This window comes from Zalophus californianus, chromosome 7, assembly GCF_009762305.2.
Source record: "Zalophus californianus isolate mZalCal1 chromosome 7, mZalCal1.pri.v2, whole genome shotgun sequence".
Taxonomy (NCBI): Eukaryota; Metazoa; Chordata; class Mammalia; order Carnivora; family Otariidae; genus Zalophus; species Zalophus californianus.
The window spans coordinates 105930448-105944925 of NC_045601.1; the positions used below are offsets into that span (position 1 = coordinate 105930448).

The window sequence follows — 14478 nt, forward strand, 5'->3', positions numbered from 1 at the left end:
TACTTTATATCCTATGAAAACACAAGCTACTGAAACTGAATCTAGAAGAAACAGAAAATGTGAGTACACCTATGGCAAGTAAATTATTTGAATTAGTACTTTTAAGACTTCCCCAAGGAAAAACCCAGGCCTAATGACCTTATGATGAATTCTACCAAATGTTTAAAGAACAATTAAGACCAGTCCTTTCCCAGCTCATTTTACAAGGCCAGTATTATTCTGATATGAAAACCAGACAAAGATATCACACAAAATGAAAACTAAAGACTAATACATTGCTTTTCTCTATTCCCGATGCTGTACTTTCCATCTCCGTGACTTATTTGTTTTGTAACTGGAAGTTTCTACCTCTTAAACTCCTTTATTTATTTTACCCATTTCCTCACCCCATCTCCGCCTTGGCCACCACCTGTTTGTTCTCTGTATTTAAGAGTCTATTTTTTCATTTGTCTTTTTTTCTTTGTTTCTTAAATTCTACATATGAGTAAAATCATGAGATTGTCTTTCTCTTTCTGAAGTACTTCAGTTAGCATTATACCCTCTGGGTCTATACATTTTGTTACAAATTGCAAGATCTCATTTTTTGTGTGTATGGCTGAGTAATATTACAGTGTGTGTGTGTGTGTGTGTGTGTGTGTGTGTGTGTGTGTGTGTGGTGTGTGTGTTTACATCTTCTTTATCCAGTCATCTATTGATGGACACTTTGGTTGTTTCCATAGTTTAATTATTATAAATAATGCTGCAATAAACATACAGGTGTATTTATCTTTTTGAATTAGTGTTTTTATTTTCTTTGGGTAAATACCTAGTAGTAGAACTACTGGATCATATGGTAATTCTACTTTCAGTTTTTTGAAGAACCACCATACCATCTTCCCTAGTGGCTATATCAATTTACATTCCTACCAACAATGCATGAGGGTTATTTTTTTCTCCACATCTCACCAACACTGTTATTTCTTGCCCTTTTTTAATCTAGCCATTCTCACAGGTGTAACGTGATCTCTCATTGTGGTTTTGATTTGCATTTTCCTGATTTGTGATGTTGAGCATCTTTTCACATGTCTGTTGGCCACCTGTATATCTTCTTTGAAAAATATCTGTTCAGCTCCTTTGCCCATTTTTGATCAGATTATTTGGGGTTTTTTGTTATTGAATTGTATAAGTTCTTTGTATATTTTGGATATTAACCCCTTAGCAGATACATCATTTACAAATATCTTTTCCGATTCAGTAGGATGCTGTAATGTCTTTTTAAATATAGATGTGAAAATCCCTAACAGAATACTTAGCAAACCAAATCCAGCAACATTTAAAAAGGATTATACACCATGACCAAATGGGATTTATCCCAGAAATGGCAGATTGGTTTAAATTTAGAAAACAATTCATGTAATACATCATATGGTGGAATAAAGGTCATAAATCACATGATCATCTCAATAAATGTAGAAAAATCATTAGAAAAAAATTCAAAAGTCTTTCATGAGAGGAACACTCAAAAAACTGAGAAAGGAACTTTCTCAACTTGATTAAGTTCATTGCTATGAATGGAATGTTTGTGTCCCTCCAGAATTGATTGGTATGTTGCATTCCAATCCTCAATGTGATGGTATTTTGAGGTAGAGCCTTTGGAAAGCAATTAAGCCATGAGGGAGGGGCCTTCATGAATGGGATTAGTGCCCTTCTAAAGAAGAGACACAGAAGAGTTTGTTTTAGCTCTCGGCCATGTGAGGATAGGAGAAGACAGTCCATCTGCAAACCAGGAAGCAGTCATCAGGTACCAGGTCTGCCAGCACCTGATCTTGGACTTTCCAGCCTGTAGAACTGTGAGAAATAAATACTTGTTTTTAAGCCATCCAGTCTGTGATATATTTATATATTTATTATGGTCTATGCTATAAACAGACCAAGACAGATATCTATGGAAAACCCACAGCTAACATCATACTTAATGGTGAAAGATTGGATGCTTTCACCCTAAGATATTTGGGTTTTCTTTCTTTGGTATCTGCCCATGTATTTTATCACTTTAAAAAATAATCTAGTTCTTGGGCACCTGGGTGGCTCAGTTGGTTAAGCAACGGCCATCGGCTAAGGTCATGATCCTGGAGTCCCAGGATCGAGTCCCTCACGGGCTCCCTGCTCAGCAGGAGTCTCCTTCTCCCTCTGACCCAACCCCCCTCATGCTCTCTCTCTCTCTCTCTCTCTCTCTCCTTCTTTCTCTCAAATAAATCATTAAAGAAAATAAAAAAATAAAAAATAATCTAGTTTTTTTCTCCCTAATCCACACTGATATTAATGCATTAAACTATTAATTACCTATTGCAATATTAAACACCTTCTTGACCTTTTGCAATAACTTTTTAAAAGTTATGTTTTGCTTTTAGATAAGCATGATAGTTTTACCTCTTAAGAGAAAAAGTGTGAGATCTTGTCCCTTTACTCTTCAGATATATTCTCTTCAAATATATTGCCACAATAAAATACATAATATTCTCTCCTTTTAATATCACATCTCAATCTTGATGCTATTTATTTATGTCTTTGTTTTTATTTATTAATTAGCCTTGCTATAGCAGGATTCTTTTTCTAAATCTGAAAGGACTCTTTTTTTTTTTGTAAGGAATTTTAACAGTCCATTCAAACTTACTATGTTAATTGACAATTTGGTTTTTTATCCTCTCAACCTTACTCATGACATGAATAAATGATTTAATTCTGCATGGCTTATGCTTTTGTTTTGGATGCAAAGATTCTTCCTTTAAAGATTATTTCGAGAGAACTCCAATTCTGAATTTCATATGCAGTATTCAATACATGTAGTGATTGGTGTTGATGTAAACCTATTAAGCACATTTTTTTCTTTCCCTTATGTTCACAAAGACAAACTGAGTGGCAGCAATAATGCAAACAAAAGACAGAAAATCGCCCAAGACTTTCTCAACTCTATTGACCAAACAGGGGAACTCCTGGCAATGTTTGAAGATGATGAGATTGATGAAGTTAAACAAGAAAGAATGGAGGTACAGTACACTCTTCCCTTCTTACAGTAATAGAATACCCATTGCAGTGCTTATGCTATTGGGTTCTATTCTTATGTTCTTTAATTGTTACCCGATTTGCCCAGAACAGTGTGTTTGCATGTCTGAAAGTAGCGTGGTTCAGCGGAGTCTCCCTCTAAGGGTGTTGGACTCTGCCTTCAGACAAGACTTTGGAAGACAACTTCAGTGCTCTGTTTCTCTCTTTCCTCCTCTAAATATGAGTAGATTTCCCTAAGCTTCTTGCTAGACCTAACTTTTACTGGTATTATTTTATTCCAAACTTATTTTTTGTTCCAAACCATCCAGTTATCTTTGTGGGCAAAGGCAATATTCCCACTTTCGTGTTGGCATATAGCATGAAGAGCTATCTTTCAGGCTATGAATAGACTCGCTAGCTAAGGTAGTATCCAGGGCAATTACGTGCTTATAGCCCCGTAACACAAAGTTAGTCCTGTGTGTTTGGGTTCCCTGGATATGTTTTCACAACACATATGAAAATTGTGCTCCTTCTATTTGCCTAAGCTATCTATTCATAAAATTATTGTTTCCTTAAATACTTATTCAAAAATAAAAATGACTGATTTTATTTGAGTGCCTTCCAAAATACAAAGCATTATTCCTATCACCCTTCTTCTTATACTTCTACATGTAAAAAAAAAAAAAAATCTCCATTTTCCCCTTCTCTTTAAATTGGGCAAGAGAAGGAATTCCAAAACTCCAAAAGACCATGCTAATAATCTCTATGCATGCTAAAAATATAATTATTTCATGTTAAATTCTGGAGGAAGTCCAATAGACATACATGCTTAATAAGCTTTAACAACCTTCTTTAAAGAATTAGTATGCTTAGATCATGAACTGTGATCTGAAGGCAATGTTCTCTTTAGGTATCAATTACCTTAAAAATGTGTGGTTATCTTGGTTTGGGGCAACTGCAAATGGTTTTAGTTCAACTTCGCCGTGGGCCAAAATCATGCTCAGTTGTCCAAAGCAGATGATAAACATATATTTCTGATGTCATTTTGGCCTAAACAGGATATGATTGTTTAGTGGAATGGTTTCACTTACAATGCATTATACAGAGAGCAAATATTGTTTATGCTTTTTTAAAAAAACATTTTTATATTACACTAATGGGCATTAAGAAAGATTCACTAAGAAAGGACTCTGCGTGAAACATTAATAAAATAGAACAAGTAGCTTCTCAGTTTTGATGGGAAAATCTCTGTCAACCAAGCCCACTGCCTGGAAGGGCATTCCATAATCAAGGAGAAGAGAAGAAATGGAGCATGTTGTTAACAGTAAGCTCATAATAGCAGGCTACTGTAGGCTTGAAAAAATGTTGAGTCAATAAGGTACAAGTTAAAGTCAATAAAGTAACAGGAAAGGCAGAAGAGGAAAAGCGTGGGAACTGACGTAGTTTATCTACCTCTTCCCTGTAGTTATCTATTACATAGTGGTAACCAGGATAATAAAATATCAATAGTTGGTGAAAATGGTTACAACGCAAGTCAGCTTCATCTATGTAATAAAAATCAGATTGGCAGATCTTTAAGCTTTCTATCATAACTAAAATCTTCTCTAACCAAGATAACAAAGAGCAGTTTTGAGATTCTACTCATCCAAATAACAGAGTTTAACTGAATAAAAAGTGCTGAACTTATAGACATAACTACAGAGAGTAGAAAGTGGAACCGTTAAGAGCATCGGCCTTGCCTGCTTCTAATTTGACAGGTTATAGTTTCAAGCATAAACCACAACTGCAGCAGTCCATATGAAACCACTTTGGACTCACAGACTGCAATCTCTGCTTTTCAAGTGCAGTGAAATAATCAGTCCTGGCATCACTCTGTGATTTCATTTTTCTCTAAGCATCACTTACTGTTGCAGAAATTTTGTTTGCTACCTTCTTCCCAAGAATGTATGAAAATAGTATAGACCTACCAACAAAGCTTATTATTGTTTTGCTTTTCTTTCCTTTTTTTTTCATTTAAACATACTTTAGAAGAGAAAAAAATTTTATAGACATAAAAACCCACCTGGGATCCTAGCTTTTACTCAAGACATTGAGCGAGTATACAAAAAAAAAAAAAAAAAAATGAGTTCTTTCCTGTTGTTTTAGGTGATTTCTATGTGTGCCTGGCTTTGTGTTTCGCTCATAATTTACTTCAGCACTATTAAAGATTATATGACTTGAAATATAAAAACTCTGGATTTTTACTTCCATTTCTAATTGCTTGTCCTTCATCATGACAGTTATCTAACTCTTACCCTATTTTAGTTTTCCTCCAACACCAAGTTTTTAACACTTAGGTATATGTATAGTAGAGATCTATGATCCATTGTCTCTGAAGATCCTTACAAATTCTCAAATAAAGATTAAATAATGTTCAGAATTGCTTTCGAGGGGCTAGGAAACAGAAGCAGGGATTTGGTAAGCATAATAATACATTTGAATGCTCACAGCTCCTCTCAGCTCCTCCACTTAACCTCCACCCCAGAATGACACAGGTGTGTTTTACTGTTGATCCTGTTTCTTACGTTCTAATCTTTTGAGTGTTAATCAATTAAATGTGGTTGTGTCAACCAAAGGCCAAGAAGGTGGGCACAAAAAACTGCAAATAGCTTTGGGTTTTTTTGTTTTTTAAAGATTTTATTTATTTATTTGGTGGGGGGAGAGCATGAGCAGGGACAGAAGCAGAGGGAGAAGGAGAAGTAGACTCCCCAGTGAGCGCAGAGCCCAAAGCAGGGCTTGATCCCAGGACCCTGAGGCCATGACCCGAGCCGAAGTCAGACACTTAACCTACTGAGCCTCCCAGGCACCCCATCTTTGGGTTTTCTTAATGGAGTGATTGTGGTCACTCACAGAAGAGCCTTGCCTAAGACCCAGCTGCTCTACTGTGAAGGAACCTGAGAAGCTCAAGTTTATCATCAATCAAGTAAAATATCTGGTCTAATAAACTACTAGGTTTGGGAAAGGGATATAAACAATGAATCTTTAAAAAGTTGAGTGAACTCTACCTTCTGACTAATCTTCAAATTGATAAAAGTAAACAAGAAAGCAAAGATTAAAGCCCATCAGAGAGACCAGACTTTAATTAAGGTGCTAAAACCTCAGAGGCCTGACACTGGAATCCAGAAATAAAGCAGAGTAGAATACATAAAATTTAAGATCACTTAAAAATGTTTTTAATTGGCTTAAAATTGAATAACACTCCAGGTGGCCATCTGAATTTAACCTAAAGTGATTGGCCATAGATTTTAAAACACAAAATTTCTCATAAAATCTGAATGATCAGAGAAATCAGGTTCACCATTCAGTTATGCCCCAAGAATAATGAGGTTATGATCCCTGGGGAGGTTGAAATCCAGTGTTGTCCTTTGTGGAGCTAAGTATATTGGAAAACTCACTGAAGAAGCCAGAGAGGTGGGTTGCTATAGACGTTCTCCATCTTCTCCTGGTTTTGCAGTCTGTTCTTTCTACCATTCCCCTTCTCTATCTATTATTATTATTTTTTAATTACAATGGAAAGTGAAATAAAATGCCTATAAGACTAGGAGTTCAAAAATATCGTAGATAAGATTCATCATAAAAGAAAAAAGGCTAACCCTAGTAAGGTAAATGATATTTACAAATATGAAAAAAATTAAAAACATTAAGTTTAAAAATGAAACCCAGAAAAAAGTTTGAAATTTAAGTGTACATGAGATTAAGAAATACAGAATTGATATACTGGAAAGATATAGTTTATGTGCCTACGTACAGATGATATATATAGGAACACATATACTTTTACATACATACTGTTATGCCTGCATGTGTGTATTCTATAAGAATAGAAATATAGTTTTAGTAGATTTTTTTAATGTAAAAGTAAAAGAACAATCAAAGGTATATCAGACAAACTCAGATGCTAATAGTAGCAATTATTAGTTCAGAGAAAAGATTCCAGGGGAAAAGCTTTAAAAGAGAACAATGTCAGTAATTTTATGTTACTAAGTGATGCTACCTGTGGTGAAGAGAGTAAATACAAAATGTTAATCATCAATCATCAAATTCCAGAGAATTGAAATATACAAAAGTACAAGCTTCCAGTAATTCAGGAAGAGGTCAGAGAAATGCATTTGTTAAGACTGAAACACACTATTTCAGTCGTTAACAGATTGACTGTGGGGAAAATTTTTAATAATAAAAATTTAACTTTATCTATAGATGCATATAAAACATTTTATAAATGAGCAGCGGTTTTAAAATCTTATCCAGGTATCTCCAAGGACTCCAAGCTGCTCTTTAGGGAAGGTAAGGAGAAGTTTGGTGGTTCTCTAGCCTCTCTCCTCTCCCCACACTTTCCTCAATCAGAAGAACTTCTTTGATTTTACATAAGGGATCTGTATATCATCAGTAAAGAAGGGGTTTCATTATTTTTTTCATGGAAAAATCATTACAGAACATCACAGGAGTCTTTCTCTCACGGTCAACAGATTTCAAAAATGTACAAATTTATAGAGCACATTACCCTACCAGAGCGAAAAAAGAAAACCTGAAAATAGTAAGAGAAGTTAAACATATAAAACCCTAATCGAAAATTTAAAAAGAAGAAACCAACAACTAATAGGAGCAACTAGTGGACCCACAACAGATTAAAAATCACTACCATTGGCTAGTTGGGCAATAACAGCACTGAGAATAGTCCATGTAAAATTTACAAAATTTAGACAAAACTTTATTTAAAACACAGGCAACTTTTTAGCTTTTAAGCCTTTGTTAAATTGGGGAAAATTAAAATAAATGATTCAACTAAAATTAGAAATTTTACATCAAGGGGCACCTAGGTGGCTCAGTAACTGACTGAGTTAACTTAACACTTAACTAAGTGTCCAACTGTTGATTTCAGCTCAAATCATGATATCAGGGTCATGAGATTGAGCCCCGCATGGGGCTCCATGATGAACGTAGAGTCTGCTTAAGATTTTCTCTCTTCCTCTGCCCTTCCCCCACGACTCCTGCACATATTCTCTCTCTCTAAAAAAAAAAAAGAAATTTTACATTGAAAAGAGAAAACAGGAAAAATGAAAATATAAAAATAAACGCATAAACTTAGAAAACAAATAATTAAATTTACCAATTTAAGGAACTCTTTGCAAAAATAAGAACAAAATGGCGGAATGAATCTGTAACAAGTCTCAATAAGAAAAATGAAAAGAAAAGATAGCTGCTAAAATTATCAAGGAGTGTGGATCTAGCCATAGACTGGAGAAATCAGTTCACATATAATTCTGTTACTAACATTTGAAAAGCCTGAGGGAATGAGTATCTTCCTAAGAAAACATAAATGATTAGTTTTACTCAACGGGTCATAGAAAACTTGGATAGATCAGTAAACTTGGAAGAAATGCTAAACGTTTTTAAAGAATTATGTCCTCAAAAGCCTATGAATCCAAAATGATTTATGGAAAAGCTCTTTTAAACATTCATAAAACAGTTCATTACCATGCTATATAAGCTATCTCAGAGTAAAGAAAATAAGGAAAACGCATTAAATTTTACAAAGTATCATAATATAATCTCATTTATGAAAATGGATGCAGGAATCTTAAAATATTAGCAATTTTAATTTACCAGTATATATAATAAGAAATGTGCCATGACCGAATGAGATTATTTTCATGAATTCAAGCATGCTTAATATTAGAAAATACATTAGTGTTATATACCCAATAACTAGGTCAGAGAAAAACAATCATATGGATAAGGAGGTGATAAAAAAGACTGGACAAAATTCACTTCCTATTCCTTTTAGAAATTCTCAATGAACTAGAAATAGAAAAGTACCTCCATATCAATGTAAAGAATATCTCACTCTATTGAACAGACATCATTATAGTTTGAAAAATTTTAACAGAATTCCATTAAATTCTAGAATGCCCATATAATCATTTTTATTTGCCAGAGTTCAGGAAGCATTAACCAGTGCAATAAAGGCACAGCTATTGATAAGAGACAAAATTTATCATTATGTATAGATAATATAGTTTTTATTAGGTAATCCTTGAGAATCAATCTAAAAACTATTAGAACCAATTAAAGTCTTCATTAAATCATATAGATACTTTAAAAATCAGTAGTTTCCTCCATATTTCAGTAAGAGTTAGTAAAAATGAGGAGAAAGACAATCTCAATCAAAATAAAAGGACAAAATTTATTTGGAGGGGAACTTCATATTAACAAGAAATATAAGAGAAATATGAAAGTAATATTTTGTAATGTACTGAGATATGAGGAGTATGTAAGTGAAGAAATAATCTGGTCATGGATACAAAGATGGACTATTATAAATGTATCAGTTGTTCCCAAATTATTAGCTTAATGTAACTTTAACAAAAATCTCAGCAGAATTTTTTTTAAGACTCTCAAATGATATTAGAGGTTATTTTAAGTGATAAAAAAGATAAGCAAAGAAATTTTCATTAAAGAAGAGTAGAGGGCAGAGTTCAGTTTATCCTACCAGATACAACATTTCATAAAATTACTGTCATCAAAATAGTGTGGTACTGGTGTAGAACCCAATAAGCATACCAACAAAAAGAATATTGCCAATGACATAAGTATAGAGAGCAATTCAATCACAATAAAGGTAGCTTTGGAAATCAATCGGAGAAAGATGCCACACAGTTGAATAACATTTGGAAAGAAAAAAAAAGAGATAGTTCCCAACCTTATACTTGTATCAGAATAAATTCAGGTGGATTAAAGTACTAGGTATGAAAAGTAAAGCCATTAAAAAAAAAGTGTAAATAAACACAGGTAACTATCAATTGGGGGATGTGGAAGGACTTTCCAGGCTTTTGTTTTCTAAACAAGCATTTAAAGAACTACTCAAGATGTTAACAGGTGCACTGTTGGGGGTGGGGACGGGGGCGTGGTCTATTTTCAAATAAATTTGTGAAAATCCTAAACTAAGAAATTGAGATTTCTTTTGGGACCTTTCAGAGGCTTTTATATGCAAATATATATTGTGAATTTTTCAATAGTGGAAACAGAATCTATATTAAAGTCTTCTGAAAAGAAAGCCCAGTTTGGAGACAAAAAAAACCACAAAGGAAATGACTGTTAAATTTGATGACATAAAAATTATATAACTTGTAGATATCAGAAAAAGAAAGACAAAATTGAAAAGCAAACTCATGTAAAAACGTGACAAAATAATCTTTTAGTCAATAAGAAAACATTCCAGTAGAAAAGTAATAGACAAATCACAGACAGAGAAATAAAAATAACTAATAAGCATGCAAAATATCTGGTTGCTTTTAATAAACCAATGCCATTTTCACTTATAAAATGGTCAGTAGTAAGGTGGAATTGGGTACACATTAACTGTTGGTGTAAATGAAGTTTAATAGAAATCAGAAACTATTAAATATCATTTAGAAGCATTCATCTACTTCAACCCAGTAAACCCACATTTGGTAATTTCTCTTTAAGATGTAATCAGAAATTTTGATCATATGCACATTCTTATACTCAAGGCTGTTCATCCACTACTTCTAATAGTGGAAGTGGGACAGGAGAACATTGTTAACCAATAAAAAGGGAATGTGTATATTCCCTCACACACAGAAATGAAGACTGGAAGGTTATATACCCACATGCTAACTAACAGTGGCTGTCATCGGGTGACGAGATTGTAAGTGAATTGCGTATGTAAATGTATGCTGTTTTGATTTTATATATTTATCATTTATGTGGTTTCTTTTAATCTCCAGTTGAGATTCTACAGTTTACCCTTTCATTTTTTTCACCCATCAGAAGTATTTAGTCTATACATGGTGCTGCCAGGATATGCTTTGTGAGCAAATTAAATAGGTTCATATTATGTAATTGAGGAGTAGGAGAATATAACCACACGGTGTGACACAGACTATATTCAGAGCTATAAAAATGATCTAAGAAGTTTAAAACAGTTAACATTTTCACATGATTGCAATGAACAAAAAGACCATTTCAAATGAATTAAACAGGGAAATGGTTCAGGTAAACAACCTGAGGTAGATTTGGCTTCAAGCAAGGTTTGATATTGAGGTTCACAATATGTCACTGGATTTGTAGCTCCATTTCTCTGTAATTCTCTCTTTTCTGCCCTTTTCTGTTTTTGTTGGCCTAATCTTTTGGCTGACTGACCTCACAGGAGCACCAGTTCTCTAGGTTATGATAGAGAAAATGCCTTTGTCCAAGATTAACTCTGAAAATGCTTACATCACAAGATCTTCTGAAACCCCTAGCACCCACAGTAGCTAGTAGGATGACATGTTCTTATTGGCTTAGCCTAAGTCATGGGCTGCCATCCCTAAAGCTGAAGGTGTACTCGGCTCCTCACAAAGGCATGGATCCCTGGAGCCTTAGGAAGAAGGAATGAATTCAGAGAGGCAGCCACAACGGCCCATAAGTATAGAGTATCATACGTTATGACAGCAAGATTGATAGAGTGATGCATTACAACCTTGAGTCTCCTCGGATCTCTAGGAAGTTTTCCCTAAAAGACAGCATGTATAATGAGTAGAAATCATTTTCTTTGGATTCAAGCTGATCACCCATCCTTCCTTCCACTCTTGAACTCGTTTGGCATTTATTCTTTGAGACTCTTTTTAAGTCACTGTACTACCTACTCTGTGAGGTTATGTCTATAAAAAAGACAAATTATGGCTTCTGCCTTCACGGTCCTGTAGTAATAAGTGGCAAATCAAAAGATAACTGTATACCCTGTTAAGGGGAATACAGGCTCAATAAATGGTTGTTATTATCATTCTGTTATTTGATCTTGAATTTTGAACCTTCTTGGTGGATTATTGGTTGTGTGATGGAGCCATGTATTTTCTGTTTTGCTTGCTATTTTATTTGAAATTGAGTTTCTTCTGAGGTAAAGCACATTACTTCTTTAAGAAATTGTTATGGCTAGCCTCAGACAGGGCCATAGAATTAGCCTCAGTATGGTTTGTGAAGAGGGCACGAAACAGAACAGAACTAGGGTACATCTTAAAACATGAAACTAGAGTATGTCAGGGTTAGACTCTGACAGAGACTCATCAGGAGAACACACTCGTATGTCTGTTTGTTCTTTTGAAGGTAATTTTTGATCACATAATTGAAAAATACTCTATGAAATCATTCTGCAGGAAGTATTAATAAAAATACCTCCAAAAAAAACCTTTGGTAATTTCAACTACATGGAGCAGAATTAATGTAATTTAGTATGTGTTTTTCTGGCCTAGAAATGGCAGAACAGGGAGTATTACATGACTTCAGGAGAACCCAAAGGTTGATACAATGCGTTGTTCTGAGACTGATTTCCATTCGTGTCTTTATAGACTCTATCAGATTGTTTTGTAGCCATAGCTAGAGCTATGTTCTGAGTATGTAATGGTAAAGATCTGTATATTCATTGCCATAAAAGCTTTGCTAAACCTGAGAAAGGCATCTTCTGGAGAAGAGATTTTTTAATTAATGACATGAAAAGTTACAGATCTTATAAAAATAGAACATCCCCTACCTTACCCAGGTCCTTATCATTCTGTGGCTTAATACAGCACATTTGACTGATGGTTCTTCAAGGATTCTTCTAGGCTTTCCTTAACCACTAGTGAACTATGGGCTTCTAGCTGAGGGTAGAGGCCGACTTCTGCTCGGATGAGAGCACTCCATGTATCGGGTGTGAAACTAGAAGTGGTTGGGTTTTGCTGTTTTAATTGTGCTCTGTCATTATAGGATGCTTCATTTCTTGGCTTATACTTTGCTATAGAAAAAATTCAGAGCAAGATTAGCCAAATGATTACCGTCTTTATGATAAAAATTTTAGTATCCTTCCCATTTTGTCAGACCTATTTAGAATTTTTAACTGTTAGTCTCTGGGTGAAATTTAAAAAGATTTCTCACTAATCTTTCCCTCGACTCCTGGGGGCTAACCACACAGTGACAGCATTGAAACAATCCTCATAGTAATTCTGCTTTCCCTAATCCAAACCAAGATTTCGGATTGGATGTCCACAAGTATCTTTTATGACAGGGATAGAATATTTTAAATCAGAACTTGGTAGTAAAATATAGGAACAATGATTACCATTCACTTCCACCTTCCCCACATCAAGGAGTTTCAATTTTAGTAAACTAGAGAACCATTTTTGAGGGTAACGATACACACCGGCCCTGCAAACTAAACATTTGTGCCTACCAGTGGCAATGCATGTGTGCAGGCCTCTCTGCACTGCTGTGTCTGGTCTTGCACAAATGGATATTTGACTAACACATCTGATTATACTGTTCAGTTAGGTTTTTATGGAATCAATCAATATTTTCTTTCTCAAATAATTTGTTCTTTTTTTTAAAATGATATCCTTCGCTTTTAAAAGATACATTACAGGGGTTTTCTTAGAGATCAGTCCACCAACTTGTTTATAAAACACCTTGGCAGAGAAGAGTTTTAAAATATCATCGACTTTAAGAACACCACAAGATTTACCACTAATTTACATTTAATGTTTATAGTTCTCAAACTGTGGTTGTTGTAATAACCAAAATATTTTTGCCCTGAATATTTTGTGGATTATATTTCCCTATTCTTTCTCCTTCACCCACATTCCCCACAGTAGGTGGGCAGATTGTTGTTGCATAGTCTGGCTTTTATTTATCTGTATTGGTTTAATCTCAACAAGTTAGTAATTCTAAATATGAAAATAAATGTATTCTGTGGCAAGATTTTTGTCTTTTTAATGCTGTAGTTTATGTAGTGAAATTAACAGATCGTTGCTTGTTTGGTATAGATGATTTCCCTCTGTTCCTTTTTGCATCCATGCTGAGGAGCTGTCTTCAGTTCAGTTCTTACTGTTGCTGCCACTTCATGACATCATGCCAGTCAGGCTGTTTAATGCAGTTACTGTCCATCTGAGATCATTGCATTCCTCATTTAGACATAAATATAGCTAATTAGTGATCAATGTAATCTGCGGTGTTCGCATATCTTTGCAAACTGTGCTTTTCATAAAGGGCTGGTCGCAAAGGCAGATCGGATCTTGCCAGCCTTCTGCTTTTCATGACTCTCCATTTTCCCCAGAAGAGTCTTAACTTCTAAGCATAATATGAATACATTTTTTTTTAATCTGGCCTCAAATAGCCTTTTCATCTTCATCTCTCACCATTCCTCCACTTTTCCAATATTCCCTCCCAAAACATGCATGTGCACACACATAAAACACACACACACACACACACACACACACACACACACACACACGCTGCTTAAGGAACCCCGTTGAACTTGTAATTCCCTAAACAGGCGTTTACTTTTCTTCCCTTTACTGAGCCTTCTCCATCCAGCAATTAAATGTTGCCTTAAATGGTTCGGGTATTTTAGAATGTGATTGATTATAACTCACTGTGTTTCCT

At 34.7% G+C, this 14478-nt stretch overlaps 1 protein-coding gene across 3 annotated transcripts in view; it reads left to right on the forward strand.

Annotated features, from left to right (window-relative positions):
- SUPT3H (SPT3 homolog, SAGA and STAGA complex component) overlaps positions 1-14478 on the forward strand; it is a 556588-nt gene that overhangs the window by 410376 nt on the left and 131734 nt on the right. For all 3 annotated transcript variants that reach the window (XM_027601307.2, XM_027601305.2, XM_027601306.2), the window contains one exon: positions 2887-3026. In XM_027601307.2, the coding sequence (XP_027457108.2) occupies positions 2887-3026 (140 nt within the window). The remainder of the gene's footprint in view (positions 1-2886; positions 3027-14478) is intronic.